At 48.6% G+C, this 24,080-nt stretch overlaps 1 protein-coding gene across 1 annotated transcript in view; it reads right to left on the bottom strand.

Annotated features, from left to right (window-relative positions):
- Nucleotides 1–974: 974 nt before the first annotated feature.
- VSIG10L2 (V-set and immunoglobulin domain containing 10 like 2) overlaps nt 975–24,080 on the bottom strand; it is a 110,329-nt gene continuing 87,223 nt past the window's right edge. Inside the window, exons 9-12 of the mRNA XM_063943785.1 lie at nt 10,293–10,415; nt 8,255–8,279; nt 7,269–7,390; nt 975–3,204 (exon numbers count right to left, since the gene is read on the bottom strand). Of these exons, the coding sequence (XP_063799855.1) occupies nt 3,086–3,204; nt 7,269–7,390; nt 8,255–8,279; nt 10,293–10,415 (389 nt within the window). The 3' untranslated portion in view covers nt 975–3,085. The remainder of the gene's footprint in view (nt 3,205–7,268; nt 7,391–8,254; nt 8,280–10,292; nt 10,416–24,080) is intronic.

Below are 24,080 nucleotides of genomic sequence, written 5' to 3' on the forward strand. Positions count from 1 at the left end.
ATGTACATACACTACCACCTACCCCCGCACTACCCTGCCCAGTCACGTACATGCACTACCACCTACCCCCGCACTACCCTGTCCAGTCATGTACATACACTACCACCTACCCCCGCACTACAGTACTACCCTGTCCAGTCATGTACATGCACCACCACCTACCCCCGCACTACCCTGCCCAGTCACGTACATGCACTACCACCTACCCCCGCACTACAGTACTACCCTGTCCAGTCATGTACATACACTACCACCTACCCCCGCACTACCCTGCCCAGTCACGTACATATATTATGACAGGGGGACTTCTGCTCAGTGCTCTTTGCCTCTTTCTTGTTTTTATGATGATAAAATGTTATTTCTTGTATAGAAAAATAATTTTCCTACAAAAAAAAACAAAACAAAACCAGCGCAGTGTAATATTCCCAGTTGTACATAAATGTCCCGCTGTAGTAATTGTACAAGGCTGTTATCTTGTTGGTTATACTGTAAGATAATGTTATTAAAACAACAGATGGCTAATATACCGCCCAGGGTCTTGTTATATTTCTTCTTCCAACTAAGGTGAGCAAAGACTGAGGGGGTGACTGGTTTTGCACCCCAAATTCTCGGATAATGTGATGCAAACAGATGCTGTACAGGAGAGAGCGGGTAATCATTATATTGAGACGTCCTATAGCCGGGCACACACAGGCCGCTGGATCTTATCTACTGCGAATTCTTCTGTTTCAAAGATTTTGATCTTTCATTACAAACATGCAAAAAATAATTATAATCCAATGAATGCGTGCAGACTTTAGTCCCTAAATGGGCTCTGACGCAGTTACCGCACCCATCACGCCAGCCTGTGACATGTAACGGAACAGAGGACGCTGTACATACCAGGGATCATAGGATTCTGTTTTTACATACACAACTAATGGTTACATTGCATGACGTACCGTGTCAGGAAATGAAAGCATGACGCACGCAGGTTCAGCACAGCATTTTATTTCACACCATGTACACAGTAACCACGCTGGTGAAACGCTTCATTACATCACTCAGAACTGAATCCGCTGAAGGAATAAATTACTGCACAGAAAACGTTTCATCTTACAAATATATATTATTTACACTGAGCGTCGCGGTGTCATTTGCTGTTCTATAGTACACCGCTGAATACAGCCGTCTCCTTTACAGAGCTGGTGCTATCCGGCAGAGAGGGGTGACTACTGTATTACTAATAGGTAGCAGCGTCCTTCCACAAGTATACCCGGCGCTGACGTTACATTCTCATTTCCCCAAAGGAACGCCGTCAGCGGACCCTCCTACTGCTGCCTGTAACCAGGTCTGGGCAATGTCGGCACTGTATCAGGGATTATACGTTATGCTTATTGGAAATTGGTTGGTACTTTATCTCTCTCCGAGTCCCAATCAGTTCCTAACACAGCCTGTAACATAGCAGCTAGGAGCTGATTGGTTGGTGCTTTATCTCCTCCCACTTTATAATTTTTCAAGGCTTAGTACATTTGGGCCAAAGGTATCTTCTCCAGGCTACGCTACAAGTTACCACATGCTGACCATGGTGTTATGGTGGCACAATGTAATGTGCAGGCTTCCGGGGGTCGGTAAGGTTGTATTTAGTTAAATATTCTCATGCTCAGATACCGTGGTCTGTATGGATACGTTTTGTTCTCTTGTTTGGCACGTGAAATAAACCCGATACATTAATCACATTTAGTTATGAATTTGTGGTAAATCGGAATGTGAGAGTAATTAAAGCCACAGTCCTCTGTAACAAGGACTAGTAATATTACCATTACATATTATGGGGCCCCCACCAGACAGCCTATAGGTTTCAGCTTCACTAAACTATGGTGATGACTGCGTACACTTATAGGAAGAACCTCCGGTATTCACCTATAGCTGCCCTTATTCCATGGCGTAGGCTGTGCTCGCCGGTACTCCGATGCCGTCAGGGCTTAAGGTGTATAGTACAAGTTACAACAAGCTGGTGCAGCCAACAAAGATACATTATGTATGAGACACATCAGCAATAAAACACCACCTACAACAGAACAGAGGGGGTCATTCTGAGTTGATCGCTAGCTGAAAATGTTCACTGCGCAGCGATGATGCAAAAAAAAGGGCACTTATGCGGATGCAGCACAATGCGCATGCGTGACGTACTTTCACAGCAGCCGATGTAGTTTCACACAGGGTCTAACGAAGCTTTTTAGTCGCACTGCTGGCTGCAGAGTGATTGACAGGAAGTGTCAACTGACCGTTTTCAGGGAGTGTTCGAAAAAACGCAGGCGTGGCTGGGCGAACGCAGAGGGCGTGTTTGTGACGTCAAATCCGGAACGGAATAGTCTGAAGTCATCGCAAGCGCTGAGTAGGTCTGAAGCTACTCTGAAACTGCACAAAATTATTTTGCCGCCGCTCTGCGATCCTTTCGTTCGCACTTCTGCTAAGCTAAAATACACTCCCAGTGGGCGGCGGCAAAGCGTTTGCACGGCTGCTAAAACTAGCTAGCAAGCAACTCGGAATGACCCCCAAAATATGCTACCATGGGAGTCAGGTGGCTAACGACAAGGTAAAACAAGTAAATGGTCAGGGCAGGCAGCTTAGGAGCAAACGACAACTAGCAGGAGCCAGGGCTGGCCACAAGACAGAGCAGTCCATAAACAATTCAGGTTGGAGTAACGTCAGACAGAGTAATACACAACCAGGGGTCAGGAGAATACCAGGCAGAGCAGTAAAAATTAAAATGAGTTTTTGATTGTTTGTTGCATTTCGACATCCGCCTTCCCCCGCCCTCCTTCAATTGTCTTCAGCCTAATGGATAATATGGCCCTGACCACTGGGAGTAACACAGACTGTGTGCCCGAGTAAGTACCTCTGCTGGGCCGCATCAGACATACTGGAGGTATCTGACACTCAATCACACACAGTTTTGGGACAGCTTTGTTCCGGGTGCATGAAACACTAATGCTACTATCTGCACTTACTGCTCCAGGACGCTGAGACGACTAATTCCTTTTCAAGGGACGCTGTTAGTAATTTAATGTTATTCGCGTCTAGCATAATTTCCTCTCTTATCCTAGGGCGTTGCGGTTACTGTAATTGTTACGTTCACTGGGGCGTCGTCCGGAAGGTCTGCAACGGACAGCTGCGACAGGGGCACCCCAGAGTCTCCGGGAGCAGCGGGTACAACCGGATCTGAAATAATATATTGAGAATATTCAGTATGTGTCTAAAATGTGGCAATAATCGCATCACGCCGGTGAATGGCCCCAACACGCTGACTAGAACCCTTGTGGAATTGTGCTAATAATATTTATATGGGTGACATAATGTTCTAGTCTTTATATGTAGCTGGTGCATGACATTAACCATTACGAGTGTTTTGCCTTATACTTATAGCAAGTCTAGTGGAACATTGTGCAATGTATACTGATGTCCACAAGGTGGCGACATTTTCGAATGCATAAATACATCCTCTCCTACAGTATAGTCCCTGTTTTATAGTCTGAAGATTGACCATGACAAGATGAAGTCAGAATGTCGCCAGTCACGTCAACGCATGAAATGTTGACATTCTGCGTGGACTGTCGGGTTAGAATATGGGAGGGGAGGTTAGAGTTAGGCACTAGGGGGAAGGGGGTGTTAGAGGTTAGCCATACTTACCGCTGGGAGCCATGAAACGAACTAACCAATCAGCTTCTGCTGTGTTACAGGAGCTGATTATTTATCTCTCTCCAATCTTTAATAAATCTCTCCCTGTGTCTTCTAAGTACAGAATTTATAATTTCATTTTCATTTGGTCTGGTTTCATAACAAACTTTCTTTAAAAAAATTTTTACGCAGAATTGTCATTTTCAGTATATGGGGGAGATGTATCAAATTTTGAAGAGAGAAACTGGAGGAGTCGCCTAAAGCAACCAATCAGCTTATAACTCTTTCCAAGGCTTGATACAGTCCCCACACAGTATATCATGATGTTATATATTACTTTTAGTAAAGAACAGGTTACCCTGTCACTGAATGTGTTTGTTTCTGGGTGTTTTTGCCTGTTTTGTATCGCTATACACGGAAAGTGGTTTAGATACCGCTGCACGGGATTCCAGCAATCACAATGCCGACGCCGGAATCTCACACATCGGTACAACGCCGGCGCCGGAATACCGGCAAGCCGGGCTATTCTCCCTCTGTGGGTGTCCACGACACCGATAGAGGGGGAATATAACCTGTGGCGAGCGTAGTGAGTCACCGTGCCCGCAAGGGGCTTACTAGTGCTCGCCCCGCAAACCGGAATACTGGTGGCCGGGATGAGTTGGCATCCTGCCCGTTGGTATTTCATACTGAACCCCTGTAGTAGACCCTGCGCACCAAATCAGAATCATACATCTATTTATCAGCGGGGTTTATCCTACATTTCCGAAACATGTAGACCAGGGATGGGGAACCTTCGGCCCTCCAGCTGTTGTTGAACTACACATACCAGCATTCCTTGCTACATTTTTGCTATTTGCCCATGCTAAAACTGTAGCAGGGCATGCTGGGATGTGTAGTTCAACAACAGCTGGCGGGCCGAAGGTTCCCCATCCCTGATCTAGACAGATGTGTCTCATAGACTAATGCTGCAGTCACGCCAAACAGCCCTTCATAGCGCCAGGTCCCATGCGACTCCGCGTGCACCAAGTATCTGCTTTCGACTACGATGCATTTTTGGGCGGAAAAGACGTAAAGAAACACTCGGCGCAAGCAGTCACACAGGACATGGTGGCTCACTCATGTCATCTCACGTCACATCATGGCGTATTGGGGCTCGGTAAACTGATACATAATATGCCTCTGCGCAGAGCCAGCGATTCTGTGTCAGCCTGCCAAGACTGCAGCCAAAGCCAAAATCCACGCCCCAACTAGGCCCACATCACCGAGGTAGTCTGATACCTCCCTAGTAGGCTCCACCACACAGAGGAAACACAATCTGGGACTATCGACTTCCAACCAGCTCACCGCTCAATCATCTTATCTACCCAGGGTAAAGCCAGAATAGACCTAGAACCTGCTGCCATGAAGATGAACTTCAAACTGGCTTTGATGTTCCCATCAGTGCTATCCCCTAAGTGTTGCAGTGTCAGGGAATAATAATGGACTTTGGTAAGTGAGAACGGGGAGCATCTCCCTTGAGAGGAGTTTCCCATTTTCCTCTTTATATGGAAATAAAAAGACTGATGCCTCAGGGTCATTTCAGGCCTGTATAAGCCCAAGCTCTGAGTAAGACCACACCCTGCGCTGAAGATCCTCTTAACTGCGGGAAAGGAGGAAGAGAAAGGTATTGCTGATTCTTATACACAGTGACCTGTCCTGGACCTCAGGTTCCTCTTCATCCTGAATGTGCAGTGCCCGTCTAGGTGCACACACTAATGTCTCCCTGAGTGCAACCAGTAGCCTCCTCAGATACTGAAGATAACTCCTGGCCAAAGTCCACTGGACCTTCACTGTCCCCCTGTGAGAATAGATCCAAAGTGTAACCCTTCCACAAACGGAGGGTCATTGGATGCTGTGTCCTCTGAGACTGGAAAGTGAAAGTTGAATCCAGGATCCGTTCCAGGGACGAGAACTCCTGCACCAGGCACTACTGACAGATAGCAGTCCCTCAGAGCCCTGTTCCGGAATTGAATTATTCTATATGGTCCCTGGAAAAGGGACAGATTACAGACGATACCTTGTCTGTTCCCTACGACCAACCAGCTGTTTAGAGGACTCAGACGCCACTTACGCGAGAGCTCTGCCAACGTGGCCCCAGATCAGACATTACACTGGGAAACTTTGTCTGACATCTAGTGCAGGCAAACACCTTTGTCACCCCCTTATCAGGGTGGGCTTGAGAGCATTCCCCTTCCTGGCTTTCTTTAAATAAGGGAAACAGGAAAAACAGAACATGAAACACAACCTAAACTCTTCCTTGGGGAACAGAGGAGGAGGAGAGGGAGCACAGTGATCTGTCGGCAGCTGACACAGCAAATGTCAGCTCCCAGTGTCGGAGGGGAAGTCTTTCTATGGTGAGCGATCCTTTGGGTGCTAAGGAGAAGCTGCTGAACAGGTAAGTACCTCCCCCAGGGTCCAGCGCCACACCGCATTAACCCTCCTGCTACGTGTGGGAGACTATACAACAGGAGCTGCCAACACATCGTGACCCCAAAATGTGTAATCTCCAAGTAACATTGATCCACTGTTTTATTCCAACCCAGAAGCACAATAACCCAGCTCCCTATCACTTTCACACTTAAAAACAACCAACAGACACTCCTGATAGATCGCTGAGGAGCTATAAACCCTGCGTCCAGAGACACATTGCTCCCCTGAGGAAGACTACTTAGACGAAACGCATTGAGACATCTTGTGACAACACACAGCTTCCATACCAACGGTGCGTTCCATAGTATAACACTCAGTGCTCCTCACAGTTCCCTCCCCAGTCTCCCAAGCTTGGCACTCTATTGGAACTTAGCATCTAATTATAGCCTTCTTTTTTCTCTTCTATTGTATTATAATAGACTTTGGATTTGGTTAAATAAACTTTCTGCTGCTAATCGGATGTTATACAGTGCAGTAAATAAGGCGTTTATCCGCACCACCCCCATACATACACATACACAATCACATAGCGGAATAAAGACGGACGTGGACCAATACCAAGTGCAAGTAACACCCAACTGCCATGTGCAAACACTTCTACCCACATAATGATACATCTCACACTGGGCTACATATACCATTCCTTAGAGCAGGGCTTTCTAGCACGGTCCTCAAGGAACTCAGGTTTTAAGGATACATACACAGGTGACTTAATTAGAACCTCAGTTATTACGATTTACCCATCTGTGCTTAAACATGGTTATCATTTAAACCTGGCGTGTTAGTGTGTGAGGACCAGGTTGGGAATCAATGCATTAGGGAGTACTGTATGTGACGGCTATATTGCTCATCACCACTGCAGGACTAGACACCAGGAAGAGCAGACAAGTGACGTTCTACATATGTGCAGGGTCAGGGGCACGGCGTGGTTTGGGGGAGGGGGAGTTGGTGTATGGTGGAGGTTATGAATGGGGGGCACAGGACACCACAGATCCTTGCTACGCCACTGTACGGAATATAGGCCAATGGATTGCTATGGGAAGGAGATTCCATAAGGAGAAAAATCCTTTTTAAATCAGACCATTTAAAGCTATACAGATAATACTGTACCCTCTGGCGGGACACTGATTGCCTCATACCTTGAGCTGGCGCGTCAGCCGCTGGACTTGGGTCCTGGGAGGTGGTTGCTTCCTCTTCATTGTCTGCTGCTGTTTCAGCATCTTCTGGGTTTCGGATGTTCTCCCGAGACTCTTCCGGGGCCCTGAGAGCACAGAACAAGGCACCACTTGCCAAGCCGCACAAACCATGCCAATTTACATTCACTAATTACCATGTATAACCCAAGGGAAAAACAATACAAGCGCTACCACAAATATGTATCCGACATCTCAGCAATCAGAACACACAAGAGACCTGATAATCGCTTGTAAAATACAGCAATCACATGACGCATCTTGAAAATGTGACAAGACAGAGCAGGGGTAGGCTACGTGTAGGCACAACACATCCCAGCAAGCCCTGCCACAGTTTTAGCATGCCCTAGCAGCAAAAAACTGGCATGCCATGCTGGGATGTGTAGTTCCACAGCAGCTGGGATAGGGAACGGTCACTGAAGGTCAATCACAAAGAGGAAAGCAGCCGAGTTACAGCCCATAATCCTGTTTGATGGTCGCCTATATTTCTCTGACGTCCTAGTGGATGCTGGGAACTCCGTAAGGACCATGGGGAATAGCGGCTCCGCAGGAGACTGGGCACAATTAAAGAAAGCTTTAGGTCACCTGGTGTGCACTGGCTCCTCCCACTATGACCCTCCTCCAAGCCTCAGTTAGATTTTGTGCCCGGCCGAGGTTGGATGCACACTAGGGGCGTTTGGGAGGGGCGGGCCTGTGGCCGGAGTGCTGGGTGGCGTTTGGGAGGGGCGGGCCTGTGGCCGGAGTGCTGCGGAGTGATGGCATTACTCTGCAGTATTCTAGCCCAGGAGGGTTATTCATTGGTAAGAAAAAAAAATTTCCCAATATTTTAATTTAATTCCACTGGAGATGAACAGTCGTTATATGAATAAAAAAAATTTTTTTAATCAGTGATTATATTACAAAATAAAACAATATATTTTATTTTTACTTACGGTCTGAAGAACAAGTCATGCAGCCCTGGAGAAATAAATAAAAGGTAGATAAGTGTCTTAGTGAGATTATAGATTATCAGTTCCGCTGCCTAATGAACATACAGCCTGATACATCTACAAGCGCCCTGTATATATCAGATTAGTGCTTTCGGTAAAGTGAATGATTGCCGTTGGTTTAGAACACATTCGGACAAAGGCCCTCATTCCGAGTTGACTGCTCGCTAGCAGTTTGTAGCAGCCGTGCAAACGCTATGCCGCCGCCCACTGGGAGTGTATCTTATCTTAGCAGAAGTGCGAACGAATGTATCACAGAGCGGCTACAAAGTTTTTTTTGTGCAGTTTCAAAGTAGCTCAAAACCTACTCAGCGCTTGCGATGACTTCAGATTGTTCAGTTCCTGTTTTGTCGTCACAAACCTGCCCAGCGTTCGCCCAGCCACGCCTGCGTTTTTCCTGGCACGCCTGCGTTTTTCTGAACACTCCCTGAAAACGGTCAGTTGACACCCAGAAACGCCCTCTTCATGTCAATCACTCTGCAGCCACCAGTGCGACTGAAATGCTTCGCTAGATCCTGTGCAAAACTACATCGGCCGTTGTGCCCATACGACGCGCGTGCGCATTGCGACGCATACGCGTGCACAGAGCTGCCGTTTTATAGCCTGATCGCTGCGCTGTGAACAAATGTAGCAAGCTATCAACTCGGAATGACCCCAAAAATCACAGCAGTGGATGTAAAGGAGTAAGGGGCTGCTTTATCAACAAGTTTTATCGTTTTAAAATTTGTTGCGTATGATAAACGATGCTCAAGCCTGATTGGCTGGAAGCGCCATTTATCATTTCTAATGAGTTTTAATACAATAAAATCCATTGATAAATGATTAGTTGTAATTAGCAGCGGTATTGTTCATAAAGTCAAAATGTTTCAAACAGGGAGTTATGGAGGGGGACTGTAACTTCAGAAGTGTTTCTGAAATGAGACGCCAGTCGGGGGCTTTGCAAATCCCAGCAGCTAAGTCAAAGGACGCAGCATCCGTCACACAACAGTGGATTATTGAAGGTCTAAGTAGCTTATAGTCGCACAGAATTGCGCTAGGCGCAAGACGGTGGAGGCTGCAGCTGTGTACGGGATCGCAGTTGCACACTCCGTTTTCATGAAGTGCGATTTACACAATGTAACTGTCCGTGGCGGGGATTGCGGCGACGTTACGCGTTATTTTTACACTGAGTGACCTGGGTGACGTGCATGATAAAGTCAGAAAATCACCCTAAACCCCAGAAAGTGGCAAACGACATTGCAGGACAGTATAGGGCAGTAGTTCCCAAACTGCGTTCCTCGCGGCACTAGTAGGGATGCCCTGGGTTGGTGGTCCAGGACCAATTAAAATAAGTTATGGTCAATGTAATAGGCAAAACCATTGCTGGTGGCTGTCGTCCGTAAACTATGTGGCCACATCCTGTCCCTCACCACAAAACTGAGCCTAGATCACATATAAACACAATTTACTTCATTTCATATTTTTTTCTGATTTTCTCGATAAGAAACTCTTCCCCATAGGGAGCTGAGAAAAGAATTGTGATACCGTAGGGCGCCGGGTTTCACAAAGGTTTGGGAACCACTGGAATAGGAGGCTGTAGTGGTCGTTGTGCAAAGTAGAGGCTTCAACCAGGTGTCAAGTTTTTGAAATTTAGCATTTTTATGAATAATGGAAAAATGAGAGCTATCCGCACATGCAAGCCTTTACCGTAATGTGTGGAACATAACTGCATCTGTAATGGATTTTCTGCCATGACAGGAATTCAATTGCACATGAAAATCACACTGCTGAAAACAGATCTAGGGACTCAACTCACAGCTAATTGAATTGCTCCCTCAATGTCTACTTGTCCTTCTACCTTGTAATGATGTTGGAGAGTAGTTTCTCTTATCGGTTTCATTACTGCAATGGTCAATAACATAACCCAGTCCAGGAAATCTACACCCGGCTCTGCAGCACTGCTGTGTAGTCACTGGTAGGGAAGGCGACAGGATAAGATACTCACGTGGGTTGCGCTCACGATTCCTGGCGATATACTGGAACACCAGAAGACTGGCTACAGTGGCCACTACCATACCAGCGAAACCAGCCCCAATGGCAGCCGGGTATACATTATCTGGAGGATCAGCTGAAAGATAACAAAAGATCACTAAGGGATACAGTTTCTGTAAAGTGCAAATCAAGTACAACCAGGACCGCGGCTCCTGACCGGTAAGGAAATAGTTATACAGAATTACGGGGTGTGACGGATGAGGGTATGTGAGAGGATACAGGTAAGAGGCAGGAGTACAGGATGTGACGGATGAGGGTATGTGAGAGGATACAGGTAAGAGGCAGGAGTACAGGATGTGACGGATGAGGGTGAGAGGATACAGGTAAGAGGCAGGAGTACAGGATGTGACGGATGAGGGTATGTGAGAGGATACAGGTAAGAGGCAGGAGTACAGGATGTGACGGATGAGGGTATGTGAGAGGATACAGGTAAGAGGCAGGAGTACGGGATGTGACGGATGAGGGTGAGAGGATACAGGTAAGAGGCAGGAGTACAGGATGTGACGGATGAGGGTATGTGAGAGGATACAGGTAAGAGGCAGGAGTACAGGATGTGACGGATGAGGGTATGTGAGAGGATACAGGTAAGAGGCAGGAGTACAGGATGTGACGGATGAGGGTGAGAGGATACAGGTAAGAGGCAGGAGTACAGGATGTGACGGATGAGGGTATGTGAGAGGATACAGGTAAGAGGCAGGAGTACAGGATGTGACGGATGAGGGTATGTGAGAGGATACAGGTAAGAGGCAGGAGTACAGGATGTGACGGATGAGGGTATGTGAGAGGATACAGGTAAGAGGCAGGAGTACGGGATGTGACGGATGAGGGTAAGAGGCAGGAGTACAGGATGTGACGGATGAGGGTGAGAGGCAGGAGTACAGGATGTGACGGATGAGGGTATGTGAGAGGATACAGGTAAGAGGCAGGAGTACAGGATGTGACGGATGAGGGTATGTGAGAGGATACAGGTAAGAGGCAGGAGTACAGGATGTGACGGATGAGGGTATGTGAGAGGATACAGGTAAGAGGCAGGAGTACAGGATGTGACGGATGAGGGTGAGAGGCAGGAGTACAGGATGTGACGGATGAGGGTATGTGAGAGGATACAGGTAAGAGGCAGGAGTACAGGATGTGACGGATGAGGGTATGTGAGAGGATACAGGTGAGAGGCAGGAGTACAGGATGTGACGGATGAGGGTGAGAGGATACAGGTAAGAGGCAGGAGTACAGGATGTGACGGATGAGGGTATGTGAGAGGATACAGGTAAGAGGCAGGAGTACAGGATGTGATGGATGAGGGTATGTGAGAGGATACAGGTGAGAGGCAGGAGTACAGGATGTGACGGATGAGGGTATGTGAGAGGATACAGGTAAGAGGCAGGAGTACAGGATGTGACGGATGAGGGTGAGAGGATACAGGTAAGAGGCAGGAGTACAGGATGTGACGGATGAGGGTATGTGAGAGGATACAGGTAAGAGGCAGGAGTACAGGATGTGACGGATGAGGGTATGTGAGAGGATACAGGTAAGAGGCAGGAGTACAGGATGTGACGGATGAGGGTATGTGAGAGGATACAGGTAAGAGGCAGGAGTACAGGATGTGACGGATGAGGGTGAGAGGATACAGGTAAGAGGTAAGAGGCAGGAGTACAGGATGTGACGGATGAGGGTGAGAGGATACAGGTAAGAGGCAGGAGTACAGGATGTGACGGATGAGGGTATGTGAGAGGATACAGGTAAGAGGTAAGAGGCAGGCGTACAGGATGTGACGGATGAGGGTGAGAGGATACAGGTAAGAGGCAGGAGTACAGGATGTGACGGATGAGGGTATGTGAGAGGATACAGGTAAGAGGCAGGAGTACAGGATGTGACAGATGAGGGTATGTGAGAGGATACAGGTAAGAGGCAGGAGTACAGGATGTGATGGATGAGGGTATGTGAGAGGATACAGGTAAGAGGCAGGAGTACAGGATGTGACGGATGAGGGTATGTGAGAGGATACAGGTAAGAGGCAGGAGTACAGGATGTGACGGATGAGGGTGAGAGGATACAGGTAAGAGGCAGGAGTACAGGATGTGACGGATGAGGGTGAGAGGATACAGGTAAGAGGCAGGAGTACAGGATGTGACGGATGAGGGTATGTGAGAGGATACAGGTAAGAGACAGGAGTACAGGATGTGACGGATGAGGGTATGTGAGAGGATACAGGTAAGAGGCAGGAGTACAGGATGTGACGGATGAGGGTATTTGAGAGGATACAGGTAAGAGGCAGGAGTACAGGATGTGACGGATGAGGGTATGTGAGAGGATACAGGTAATAGGCAGGAGTACAGGATGTGAGGGATGAGGGTGAGAGGATACAGGTAAGAGGCAGGAGTACAGGATGTGACGGATGAGGGTATGTGAGAGGATACAGGTAAGAGGCAGGAGTACAGGATGTGACGGATGAGGGTGAGAGGATACAGGTAAGAGGCAGGAGTACAGGATGTGACAGATGAGGGTATGTGAGAGGATACAGGTAAGAGGCAGGAGTACAGGATGTGACGGATGAGGGTATGTGAGAGGATACAGGTAAGAGACAGGAGTACAGGATGTGACGGATGAGGGTATGTGAGAGGATACAGGTAAGAGGCAGGAGTACAGGATGTGACGGATGAGGGTATTTGAGAGGATACAGGTAAGAGGCAGGAGTACAGGACGTGACGGATGAGGGTGAGAGGATACAGGTGAGAGGCAGGAGTACAGGATGTGACGGATGAGGGTATGTGAGAGGATACAGGTAAGAGGCAGGAGTACAGGATGTGACGGATGAGGGTATGTGAGAGGATACAGGTAAGAGGCAGGAGTACAGGATGTGACGGATGAGGGTATGTGAGAGGATACAGGTAAGAGGCAGGAGTACAGGATGTGACGGATGAGGGTATGTGAGAGGATACAGGTAAGAGGCAGGAGTACAGGATGTGACGGATGAGGGTATGTGAGAGGATACAGGTAAGAGGCAGGAGTACAGGATGTGACGGATGAGGGTATGTGAGAGGATACAGGTAAGAGGCAGGAGTACAGGATGTGATGGATGAGGGTGAGAGGATACAGGTAAGAGGCAGGAGTACAGGATGTGACGGATGAGGGTATGTGAGAGGATACAGGTAAGAGGCAGGAGTACAGGATGTGACGGATGAGGGTATGTGACAGGATACAGGTAAGAGGCAGGAGTACAGGATGTGACGGATGAGGGTGAGAGGATACAGGTAAGAGGCAGGAGTACAGGATGTGACGGATGAGGGTGAGAGGATACAGGTAAGAGGCAGGAGTACAGGATGTGACGGATGAGGGTATGTGAGAGGATACAGGTAAGAGGCAGGAGTACAGGATGTGAGGGATGAGGGTATGTGAGAGGATACAGGTAAGAGGCAGGAGTACAGGATGTGACGGATGAGGGTATGTGAGAGGATACAGGTAAGAGGCAGGAGTACAGGATGTGACGGATGAGGGTGAGAGGATACAGGTAAGAGGCAGGAGTACAGGATGTGACAGATGAGGGTATGTGAGAGGATACAGGTAAGAGGCAGGAGTACAGGATGTGACGGATGAGGGTATGTGAGAGGATACAGGTAAGAGACAGGAGTACAGGATGTGAGGGATGAGGGTATGTGAGAGGATACAGGTGAGAGGCAGGAGTAGAGGATGTGACAGATGAGGGTGAGAGGATACAGGTAAGAGGCAGGAGTACAGGATGTGACAGATGAGGGTGAGAGGATACAGGTAAGAGGCAGGAGTACGGGATGTGACGGATGAGGGTGAGAGGATACAGGTAAGAGGCAGGAGTACAGGATGTGAGGGATGAGGGTATGTGAGAGGATACAGGTAAGAGGCAGGAGTACAGGATGTGAGGGATGAGGGTGAGAGGATACAGGTAAGAGGCAGGAGTACAGGATGTGACGGATGAGGGTATGTGAGAGGATACAGGTAAGAGGCAGGAGTACAGGATGTGACGGATGAGGGTATGTGAGAGGATACAGGTAAGAGGCAGGAGTACAGGATGTGAGGGATGAGGGTATGTGAGAGGATACAGGTAAGAGGCAGGAGTACAGGATGTGACGGATGAGGGTATGTGAGAGGATACAGGTAAGAGGCAGTAGTACAGGATGTGACGGATGAGGGTGAGAGGATACAGGTAAGAGGCAGGAGTACAGGACGTGAGGGATGAGGGTATGTGAGAGGATACAGGTGAGAGGCAGGAGTACAGGATGTGAGGGATGAGGGTATGTGAGAGGATACAGGTAAGAGGCAGGAGTACAGGATGTGACGGATGAGGGTGAGAGGATACAGGTAAGAGGCAGGAGTACGGGATGTGACGGATGAGGGTATGTGACAGGATACAGGTAAGAGGCAGGAGTACAGGATGTGACGGATGAGGGTGAGAGGATACAGGTAAGAGGCAGGAGTACGGGATGTGACGGATGAGGGTATGTGAGAGGATACAGGTAAGAGGCAGGAGTACGGGATGTGACAGATGAGGGCATGTGAGAGGATACAGGTAAGAGGCAGGAGTACAGGATGTGACGGATGAGGGTATGTGAGAGGATACAGGTAAGAGGCAGGAGTACAGGATGTGACGGATGAGGGTGAGAGGATACAGGTAAGAGGCAGGAGTACAGGATGTGACGGATGAGGGTATGTGAGAGGATACAGGTAAGAGGCAGGAGTACAGGATGTGACGGATGAGGGTATGTGAGAGGATACAGGTAAAAGGCAGGAGTACAGGATGTGACGGATGAGGGTGAGAGGATACAGGTAAGAGGCAGGAGTACAGGATGTGACGGATGAGGGTATGTGAGAGGATACAGGTAAGAGGCAGGAGTACAGGATGTGACGGATGAGGGTATGTGAGAGGATACAGGTAAGAGGCAGGAGTACAGGATGTGACGGATGAGGGTATGTGAGAGGATACAGGTAAGAGGCAGGAGTACAGGATGTGACGGATGAGGGTATGTGAGAGGATACAGGTAAGAGGCAGGAGTACAGGATGTGACGGATGAGGGTATGTGAGAGGATACAGGTAAGAGGCAGGAGTACAGGATGTGACGGATGAGGGTGAGAGGATACAGGTAAGAGGTAAGAGGCAGGAGTACAGGATGTGACGGATGAGGGTGAGAGGATACAGGTAAGAGGCAGGAGTACAGGATGTGACGGATGAGGGTATGTGAGAGGATACAGGTAAGAGGTAAGAGGCAGGCGTACAGGATGTGACGGATGAGGGTGAGAGGATACAGGTAAGAGGCAGGAGTACAGGATGTGACGGATGAGGGTATGTGAGAGGATACAGGTAAGAGGCAGGAGTACAGGATGTGACAGATGAGGGTATGTGAGAGGATACAGGTAAGAGGCAGGAGTACAGGATGTGATGGATGAGGGTATGTGAGAGGATACAGGTAAGAGGCAGGAGTACAGGATGTGACGGATGAGGGTATGTGAGAGGATACAGGTAAGAGGCAGGAGTACAGGATGTGACGGATGAGGGTGAGAGGATACAGGTAAGAGGCAGGAGTACAGGATGTGACGGATGAGGGTGAGAGGATACAGGTAAGAGGCAGGAGTACAGGATGTGACGGATGAGGGTATGTGAGAGGATACAGGTAAGAGACAGGAGTACAGGATGTGACGGATGAGGGTATGTGAGAGGATACAGGTAAGAGGCAGGAGTACAGGATGTGACGGATGAGGGTATTTGAGAGGATACAGGTAAGAGGCAGGAGTACAGGATGTGACGGATGAGGGTATGTGAGAGGATACAGGTAATAGGCAGGAGTACAGGATGTGAGGGATGAGGGTGAGAGGATACAGGTAAGAGGCAGGAGTACAGGATGTGACGGATGAGGGTATGTGAGAGGATACAGGTAAGAGGCAGGAGTACAGGATGTGACGGATGAGGGTGAGAGGATACAGGTAAGAGGCAGGAGTACAGGATGTGACAGATGAGGGTATGTGAGAGGATACAGGTAAGAGGCAGGAGTACAGGATGTGACGGATGAGGGTATGTGAGAGGATACAGGTAAGAGACAGGAGTACAGGATGTGAGGGATGAGGGTATGTGAGAGGATACAGGTGAGAGGCAGGAGTAGAGGATGTGACAGATGAGGGTGAGAGGATACAGGTAAGAGGCAGGAGTACAGGATGTGACAGATGAGGGTGAGAGGATACAGGTAAGAGGCAGGAGTACGGGATGTGACGGATGAGGGTGAGAGGATACAGGTAAGAGGCAGGAGTACAGGATGTGAGGGATGAGGGTATGTGAGAGGATACAGGTAAGAGGCAGGAGTACAGGATGTGAGGGATGAGGGTGAGAGGATACAGGTAAGAGGCAGGAGTACAGGATGTGACGGATGAGGGTATGTGAGAGGATACAGGTAAGAGGCAGGAGTACAGGATGTGACGGATGAGGGTGAGAGGATACAGGTAAGAGGCAGGAGTACAGGATGTGACAGATGAGGGTATGTGAGAGGATACAGGTAAGAGGCAGGAGTACAGGATGTGATGGATGAGGGTATGTGAGAGGATACAGGTAAGAGGCAGGAGTACAGGATGTGACGGATGAGGGTATGTGAGAGGATACAGGTAAGAGGCAGGAGTACAGGATGTGACGGATGAGGGTATGAGAGAGGATACAGGTAAGAGGCAGGAGTACAGGATGTGACGGATGAGGGTATGTGAGAGGATACAGGTAAGAGGCAGGAGTACAGGATGTGAGGGATGAGGGTATGTGAGAGGATACAGGTAAGAGGCAGGAGTACAGGATGTGACGGATGAGGGTATGTGAGAGGATACAGGTAAGAGGCAGGAGTACGGGATGTGATGGATGAGGGTATGTGAGAGGATACAGGTAAGAGGCAGGAGTACAGGATGTGACGGATGAGGGTATGTGAGAGGATACAGGTAAGAGGCAGGAGTACAGGATGTGACGGATGAGGGTGAGAGGATACAGGTAAGAGGCAGGAGTACAGGATGTGACGGATGAGGGTATGTGAGAGGACCCAGGTAAGAGGCAGGAGTACAGGATGTGACGGATGAGGGTATGTGAGAGGATACAGGTGAGAGGCAGGAGTACAGGATGTGACGGATGAGGGTGAGAGGATACAGGTAAGAGGCAGGAGTACAGGATGTGATGGATGAGGGTATGTGAGAGGATACAGGTAAGAGGCAGGAGTACAGGATGTGACGGATGAGGGTATGTGAGAGGATACAGGTAAGAGGCAGGAGTACGGGATGTGATGGATGAGGGTATGTGAGAGGATACAGGTAAGAGGCAGGAGTACAGGATGTGACGGATGAGGGTGAGAGGATACAGGTAAGAGGCAGGAGTACAGGATGTGATGGATGAGGGTATGTGAGAGGATACAGGTAAGAGGCAGGAGTACAGGATGTGACGGATGAGGGTATGTGAGAGGATACAGGTAAGAGGCAGGAGTACAGGATGTGATGGATGAGGGTATGTGAGAGGATACAGGTAAGAGGCAGGAGTACGGGATGTGACGGATGAGGGTATGTGAGAGGATACAGGTAAGAGGCAGGAGTACAGGATGTGACGGATGAGGGTATGTGAGAGGATACAGGTAAGAGGCAGGAGTACAGGATGTGACGGATGAGGGTGAGAGGATACAGGTAAGAGGCAGGAGTACAGGATGTGACGGATGAGGGTATGTGAGAGGATACAGGTAAGAGGCAGGAGTACAGGATGTGACGGATGAGGGTGAGAGGATACAGGTAAGAGGCAGGAGTACAGGATGTGACGGATGAGGGTATGTGAGAGGACCCAGGTAAGAGGCAGGAGTACAGGATGTGACGGATGAGGGTATGTGAGAGGATACAGGTGAGAGGCAGGAGTACAGGATGTGACGGATGAGGGTATGTGAGAGGATACAGGTAAGAGGCAGGAGTACAGGATGTGACGGATGAGGGTGAGAGGATACAGGTAAGAGGCAGGAGTACAGGATGTGACGGATGAGGGTATGTGAGAGGATACAGGTAAGAGGCAGGAGTACAGGATGTGACGGATGAGGGTGAGAGGATACAGGTAAGAGGCAGGAGTACAGGATGTGACGGATGAGGGTGAGAGGATACAGGTAAGAGGCAGGAGTACAGGATGTGCCGTATGAGGGTATGTGAGAGGCTTGAGAACACGGCCCAGGGTGGCTCCTGATTGGTTACAGGAGCTGCGGACTGACTAGAGGGTGTATGACACATAGTACACAGACCATCATACACAGCTTCCCCCTCTGGTAAATCCTTGGCGCATGCTCTGCATGATGCAGGAGCGTCCACAGACTTACTGCCCATTCTGTTAGACACTGTACACAAATGCAACACAGAGCGGTTTAGTACGATGAAGCCAGAGTACAATACCTGCTAATAAATCCGGTATTATGTGACTGAGTACACAGTAGAATACACTAATAGGAAAATACTGTGATGCAATATATAAACGACCCTGACGCACCTAGTCCCTTAGAGTACAGAATATAGTGATATGATAGATATATCTGGGAAACACTGAAAGTGAAACCTCACAGCAGATACAGGCGCACAGAGTCACAGGCAATGCAGACAATTATTAGTTACATATATAAATATATATATATATATATATATATATATATAAATAAAAACATAGCGCGGTCCTAGACCAGAGGTATATATCAGAATACTTTTACAATATATCCTGTAACAGGCACACGTTTTCTTAACTAACACTGTTTGTATAGAGACATGTAGAATACTCAAGTGTTTGTAAAGTCACAGCGCTGTATACAGGCGGCTTTACAAGAGAGACCTTGTCCTGCAGTCCCAGAGACCAGTCGCAGCTATGCTTAGTAGATGGCGCCCAGCGTCTCAGTCAGGGAGTGCGGGAGACTGTGAGGCAGCTTCATGGTGGGAAAATCTTCAGTAGATGTCGCCCTGGGCCGGGGAGGGGCTACAGGATAAGTGCTTACTCCCCTATGCTGGTCTTTCACCCCAGGTACTAGTGAGCCTGTTCGGTGACAGTGTCCACGCCAGTGTCGCAGTCAGTCTACCTAGAACGCAATTTAATGGCGGGTACTGCCTGGGAGACCCTCTTACCACCTCCCCGGAGCAGCCTCGCAATCCAGGAGAGTGTCTGCGACCATGTGCCTAAAGCCATATCATCTCCGTCGCAAGTACCCGGGAACAGGTTGCGGTAGTATGCAACGACGTTTGGGAGGTGATGGCGACGTGGTGCTGAATGTCACCCTGACATGTAACAGCGCTGCAGCCCTTGAATTCTTCTTAATAATCTTTTTCAGGGCTGCCCTGCGCAGCCCTCCTGTTAGGTGACCCTGCTGCTACAGGCACCAACTTGAAACTGAGCTCACAGTGCCTGGAGGCGGGGTTACAGAGGAGGCCCCAATGCATCCTGGGACAGCCTAAAGCTTAAGCCTGTTGGTGCCTCTGGATCAAGATCCACTCTACTCCCCAATGTTTTCCTGTGGGCTATCAGGTACATCTCTGGTAGACCTCAATGCTTTATAAATTGACCTAACACTTTTGGTTGTAGAAACGACTTCCCAAGATGACGAGTCTGCAGCTCTGATAATCAACTTCCCAGTTTTTGACAACTGGGATGAATACAACCAATATAGCTGGAAAGTACCGTTTTCCACAACTAAGAATCTTGGCTGTTTCCCCTACCACCGGGGAACTTTGGGATTGAGTTTTGAGAAAAGCCTTTAGCTTGAGGACGTTTATGGCAAGGTAAACCTGGTACATGGACCAAAATCCCAGTAGAAGTAGATCCAGCATCACCAGTCCCCACTCTAGAAGAGTGGCATTCATGCTTAAAATGATCCAATCAATCATGGACAGTAGTCTACCCTGACCGAGGTGGCTTCTGATCATGCAGCAAAAAAGGGACTGTCAGGTTAGTGGAAACAGCCTGAAGAACTGGGTCAACAGACGAGAATCTGCCCATTACCACCTTTCCAGTAACTTCATGCACTGGCAAGTTAACAAAGGATGACATTTGCTTCAGGATGGTCAAGATTTTATCCTCTACAAAAAACCTTAGAAAGATTGTTGGTGAAAGACGACAAAGATATGAGATGCTGGGATGGGACCAGGTGTGACTTGGGATCATGTATCACCTAGCTGTGTTTATACAGGCTCTATATCGTCAACTGAAGACGGGACTGGATAAGTGAGGTGGAATATGCTTTTATCACTGTGGTCCAAGGTGTCTAATCTACTCCAAGGTCTACATAACTATAGCCAAACTGAAGGGAAAGTCTCCAAACTGGAAATGAGGCAGCCATGTCTTTCCCAAAATCGGGACGTGCAAATAAGCCTTATTGATGGAGATGAGAAAAATAAAAATACTCCAGGAGCTTAATTATGAATGGTAGGCAAGGAAACAAAAAAATAAGAATTTACTTACCAATAATTCTATTTCTCATAGTCCGTAGTGGATGCTGGGGACTCCGAAAGGACCATGGGGAATAGCGGCTCCGCAGGAGACTGGGCACAAAAGTAAAAAGCTTTAGGACTACCCGGTGTGCACTGGCTCCTCCCCCTATGACCCTCCTCCAAGCCTCAGTTAGGATACTGTGCCCGGACGAGCGTACACAATAAGGAAGGATTTTGAATCCCGGGTAAGACTCATACCAGCCACACCAATCACACCGTACAACTTGTGATCTGAACCCAGTTAACAGCATGATAACAGAAGGAGCCTCTGAAAAGATGGCTCACAACAACAATAACCCGATTTTTGTAACAATAACTATGTACAAGTAATGCAGACAATCCGCACTTGGGATGGGCGCCCAGCATCCACTACGGACTATGAGAAATAGAATTATCGGTAAGTACATTCTTATTTTCTCTAACGTCCTAGTGGATGCTGGGGACTCCGAAAGGACCATGGGGATTATACCAAAGCTCCCAAACGGGCGGGAGAGTGCGGATGACTCTGCAGCACCGAATGAGAGAACTCCAGGTCCTCCTCAACCAGGGTATCAAATTTGTAGAATTTAGCAAACGTGTTTGCCCCTGACCAAGTAGCTGCTCGGCAAAGTTGTAAAGCCGAGACCCCTCGGCTAGCCGCCCAAGATGAGCCCACTTTCCGTGTGGAATGGGCTTTTACAGATTTTGGCTGTGGCAGGCCTGCCACAGAATGTGCAAGCTGAATTGTACTACAAATCCAACGAGCAATCGTCTGCTTAGAAGCAGGAGCACCCAGCTTGTTGGGTGCATACAGGATAAACAGCGAGTCAGATTTTCTGACTCCAGCCGTCCTGGAAACATACATTTTCAGGGCCCTGACTACGTCCAGCAACTTGGAATCCTCCAAGTCCCTAGTAGCCGCAGGCACCACAATAGGCTGGTTTAAGTGAAATGCCGAAACCACCTTAGGGAGAAATTGAGGACGAGTCCTCAATTCTGCCCTGTCCGTATGAAAAATTAGGTAAGGGCTTTTATAGGATAAAGCCGCCAATTCTGATACACGCCTGGCTGAAGCCAGGGCTAACAGCATTACCACTTTCCAGGTGAGATATTGTAAGTCCACAGTGGTGAGTGGTTCAAACCAATGTGATTTTAGGAATCCCAAAACTACACTGAGATCCCAAGGTGCCACTGGAGGCACAAAAGGAGGCTGTATATGCAGTACTCCCTTGACAAACGTCTGAACTTCAGGAACAGAAGCTAGTTCTTTTTGGAAGAATATTGACAGGGCCGAAATTTGAACCTTAATGGACCCTAATTTGAGGCCCATAGACAGTCCTGTTTGCAGGAAATGCAGGAATCGACCCAGTTGAAATTCCTCTGTAGGGGCCTTCCTGGCCTCGCACCACGCAACATATTTACGCCAAATACGGTGATAATGTTGTACGGTTACATCCTTCCTGGCTTTGATCAGGGTAGGGATGACTTCATCCGGAATGCCTTTTTCCTTCAGGATCCGGCGTTCAACCGCCATGCCGTCAAACGCAGTCGCGGTAAGTCTTGGAACAGACATGGTCCCTGCTGGAGCAGGTCCTTTCTTAGAGGTAGAAGCCACGGGTCTTCCGTGAGCATCTCTTGAATTTCCGGGTACCAAGTCCTTCTTGGCCAATCCAGAGCCACGAGTATAGTCTTTACTCCTCTCCTTCTTATGATTCTCAGTACTTTTGGTATGAGAGGAAGAGGAGGGAACACATACACCGACTGGTACACCCACGGTGTTACCAGAGCATCCACAGCTATTGCCTGAGGGTCCCTTGACCTGGCGCAATATCTGTCCAGTTTTTTGTTGAGGCGGGACGCCATCATGTCCACCTTTGGTTTTTCCCAACGGTTCACAATCATGTGGAAGACTTCTGGGTGAAGTCCCCACTCCCCCGGGTGAAGATCGTGTCTGCTGAGGAAGTCTGCTTCCCAGTTGTCCACTCCCGGAATGAACACTGCTGACAGTGCTATCACATGATTTTCCGCCCAGCGAAGAATCCTTGCCACTTCCATCATTGCCCTCCTGCTTCTTGTGCCGCCCTGTCTGTTTACGTGGGCGACTGCCGTGATGTTGTCCGACTGTATCAACACCGGCTGACCCTGAAGCAGAGGTCTTGCTTGACTTAGGGCATTGTAAATGGCCCTTAGTTCCAGGATATTTATGTGAAGTGACGTTTCCATGCTTGACCACAAGCCCTGGAAATTTCTTCCCCGTGTGACTGCTCCCCAGCCTCTCAGGCTGGCATCCGTGGTCACCAGGACCCAATCCTGAATGCCGAATCTGCGGCCCTCTAGGAGATGAGCACTCTGTAACCACCACAGGAGAGACACCCTTGTCCTTGGAGACAGGGTTATCCGCTGATGCATTTGAAGATGCGATCCGGACCATTTGTCCAGCAGATCCCACTGAAAAGTTCTTGCGTGGAATCTGCCGAATGGAATCGCTTCGTAAGAAGCCACCATCTTTCCCAGGACCCTTGTGCATTGATGTACTGACACTTGGCCTGGTCTTAGGAGGTTCCTGACTAGGTCGGATAACTCCCTGGCTTTCTCCTCCGGGAGAAACACCTTTTTCTGTACTGTGTCCAGAATCATCCCTAGGAACAGCAGACGTGTCGTCGGAATCAGCTGCGATTTTGGAATATTTAGAATCCATCCGTGCTGTCGTAGTACTACTTGAGATAGTGCTACTCCGACCTCTAACTGTTCTCTGGACCTTGCCCTTATCAGGAGATCGTCCAAGTAAGGGATAATTAAGACGCCTTTTCTTCGAAGAAGAATCATCATTTCGGCCATTACCTTGGTAAAGACCCGGGGTGCCGTGGACAATCCAAACGGCAGCGTCTGAAACTGATAGTGACAGTTCTGTACCACAAACCTGAGGTACCCTTGGTGAGAAGGGCAAATTGGGACATGGAGGTAAGCATCCTTGATGTCCAGCGACACCATATAGTCCCCTTCTTCCAGGTTCGCTATCACTGCTCTGAGTGACTCCATCTTGAACTTGAACCTTTTTATGTAAGTGTTCAAGGATTTCAGATTTAAAATGGGTCTCACCGAGCCGTCCGGCTTCGGTACCACAAACAGCGTGGAATAATACCCCTTTCCCTGTTGTAGGAGGGGTACCTTGATTATCACCTGCTGGGAATACAGCTTGTGAATGGCTTCCAATACCGCCTCCCTGTCGGGGGGAGACGTTGGTAAAGCAGACTTCAGGAACCGGCGAGGGGGAGACGTCTCGAATTCC

This window comes from Pseudophryne corroboree, chromosome 10 (assembly GCF_028390025.1).
Source record: "Pseudophryne corroboree isolate aPseCor3 chromosome 10, aPseCor3.hap2, whole genome shotgun sequence".
NCBI classification, from domain to species: Eukaryota; Metazoa; Chordata; class Amphibia; order Anura; family Myobatrachidae; genus Pseudophryne; species Pseudophryne corroboree.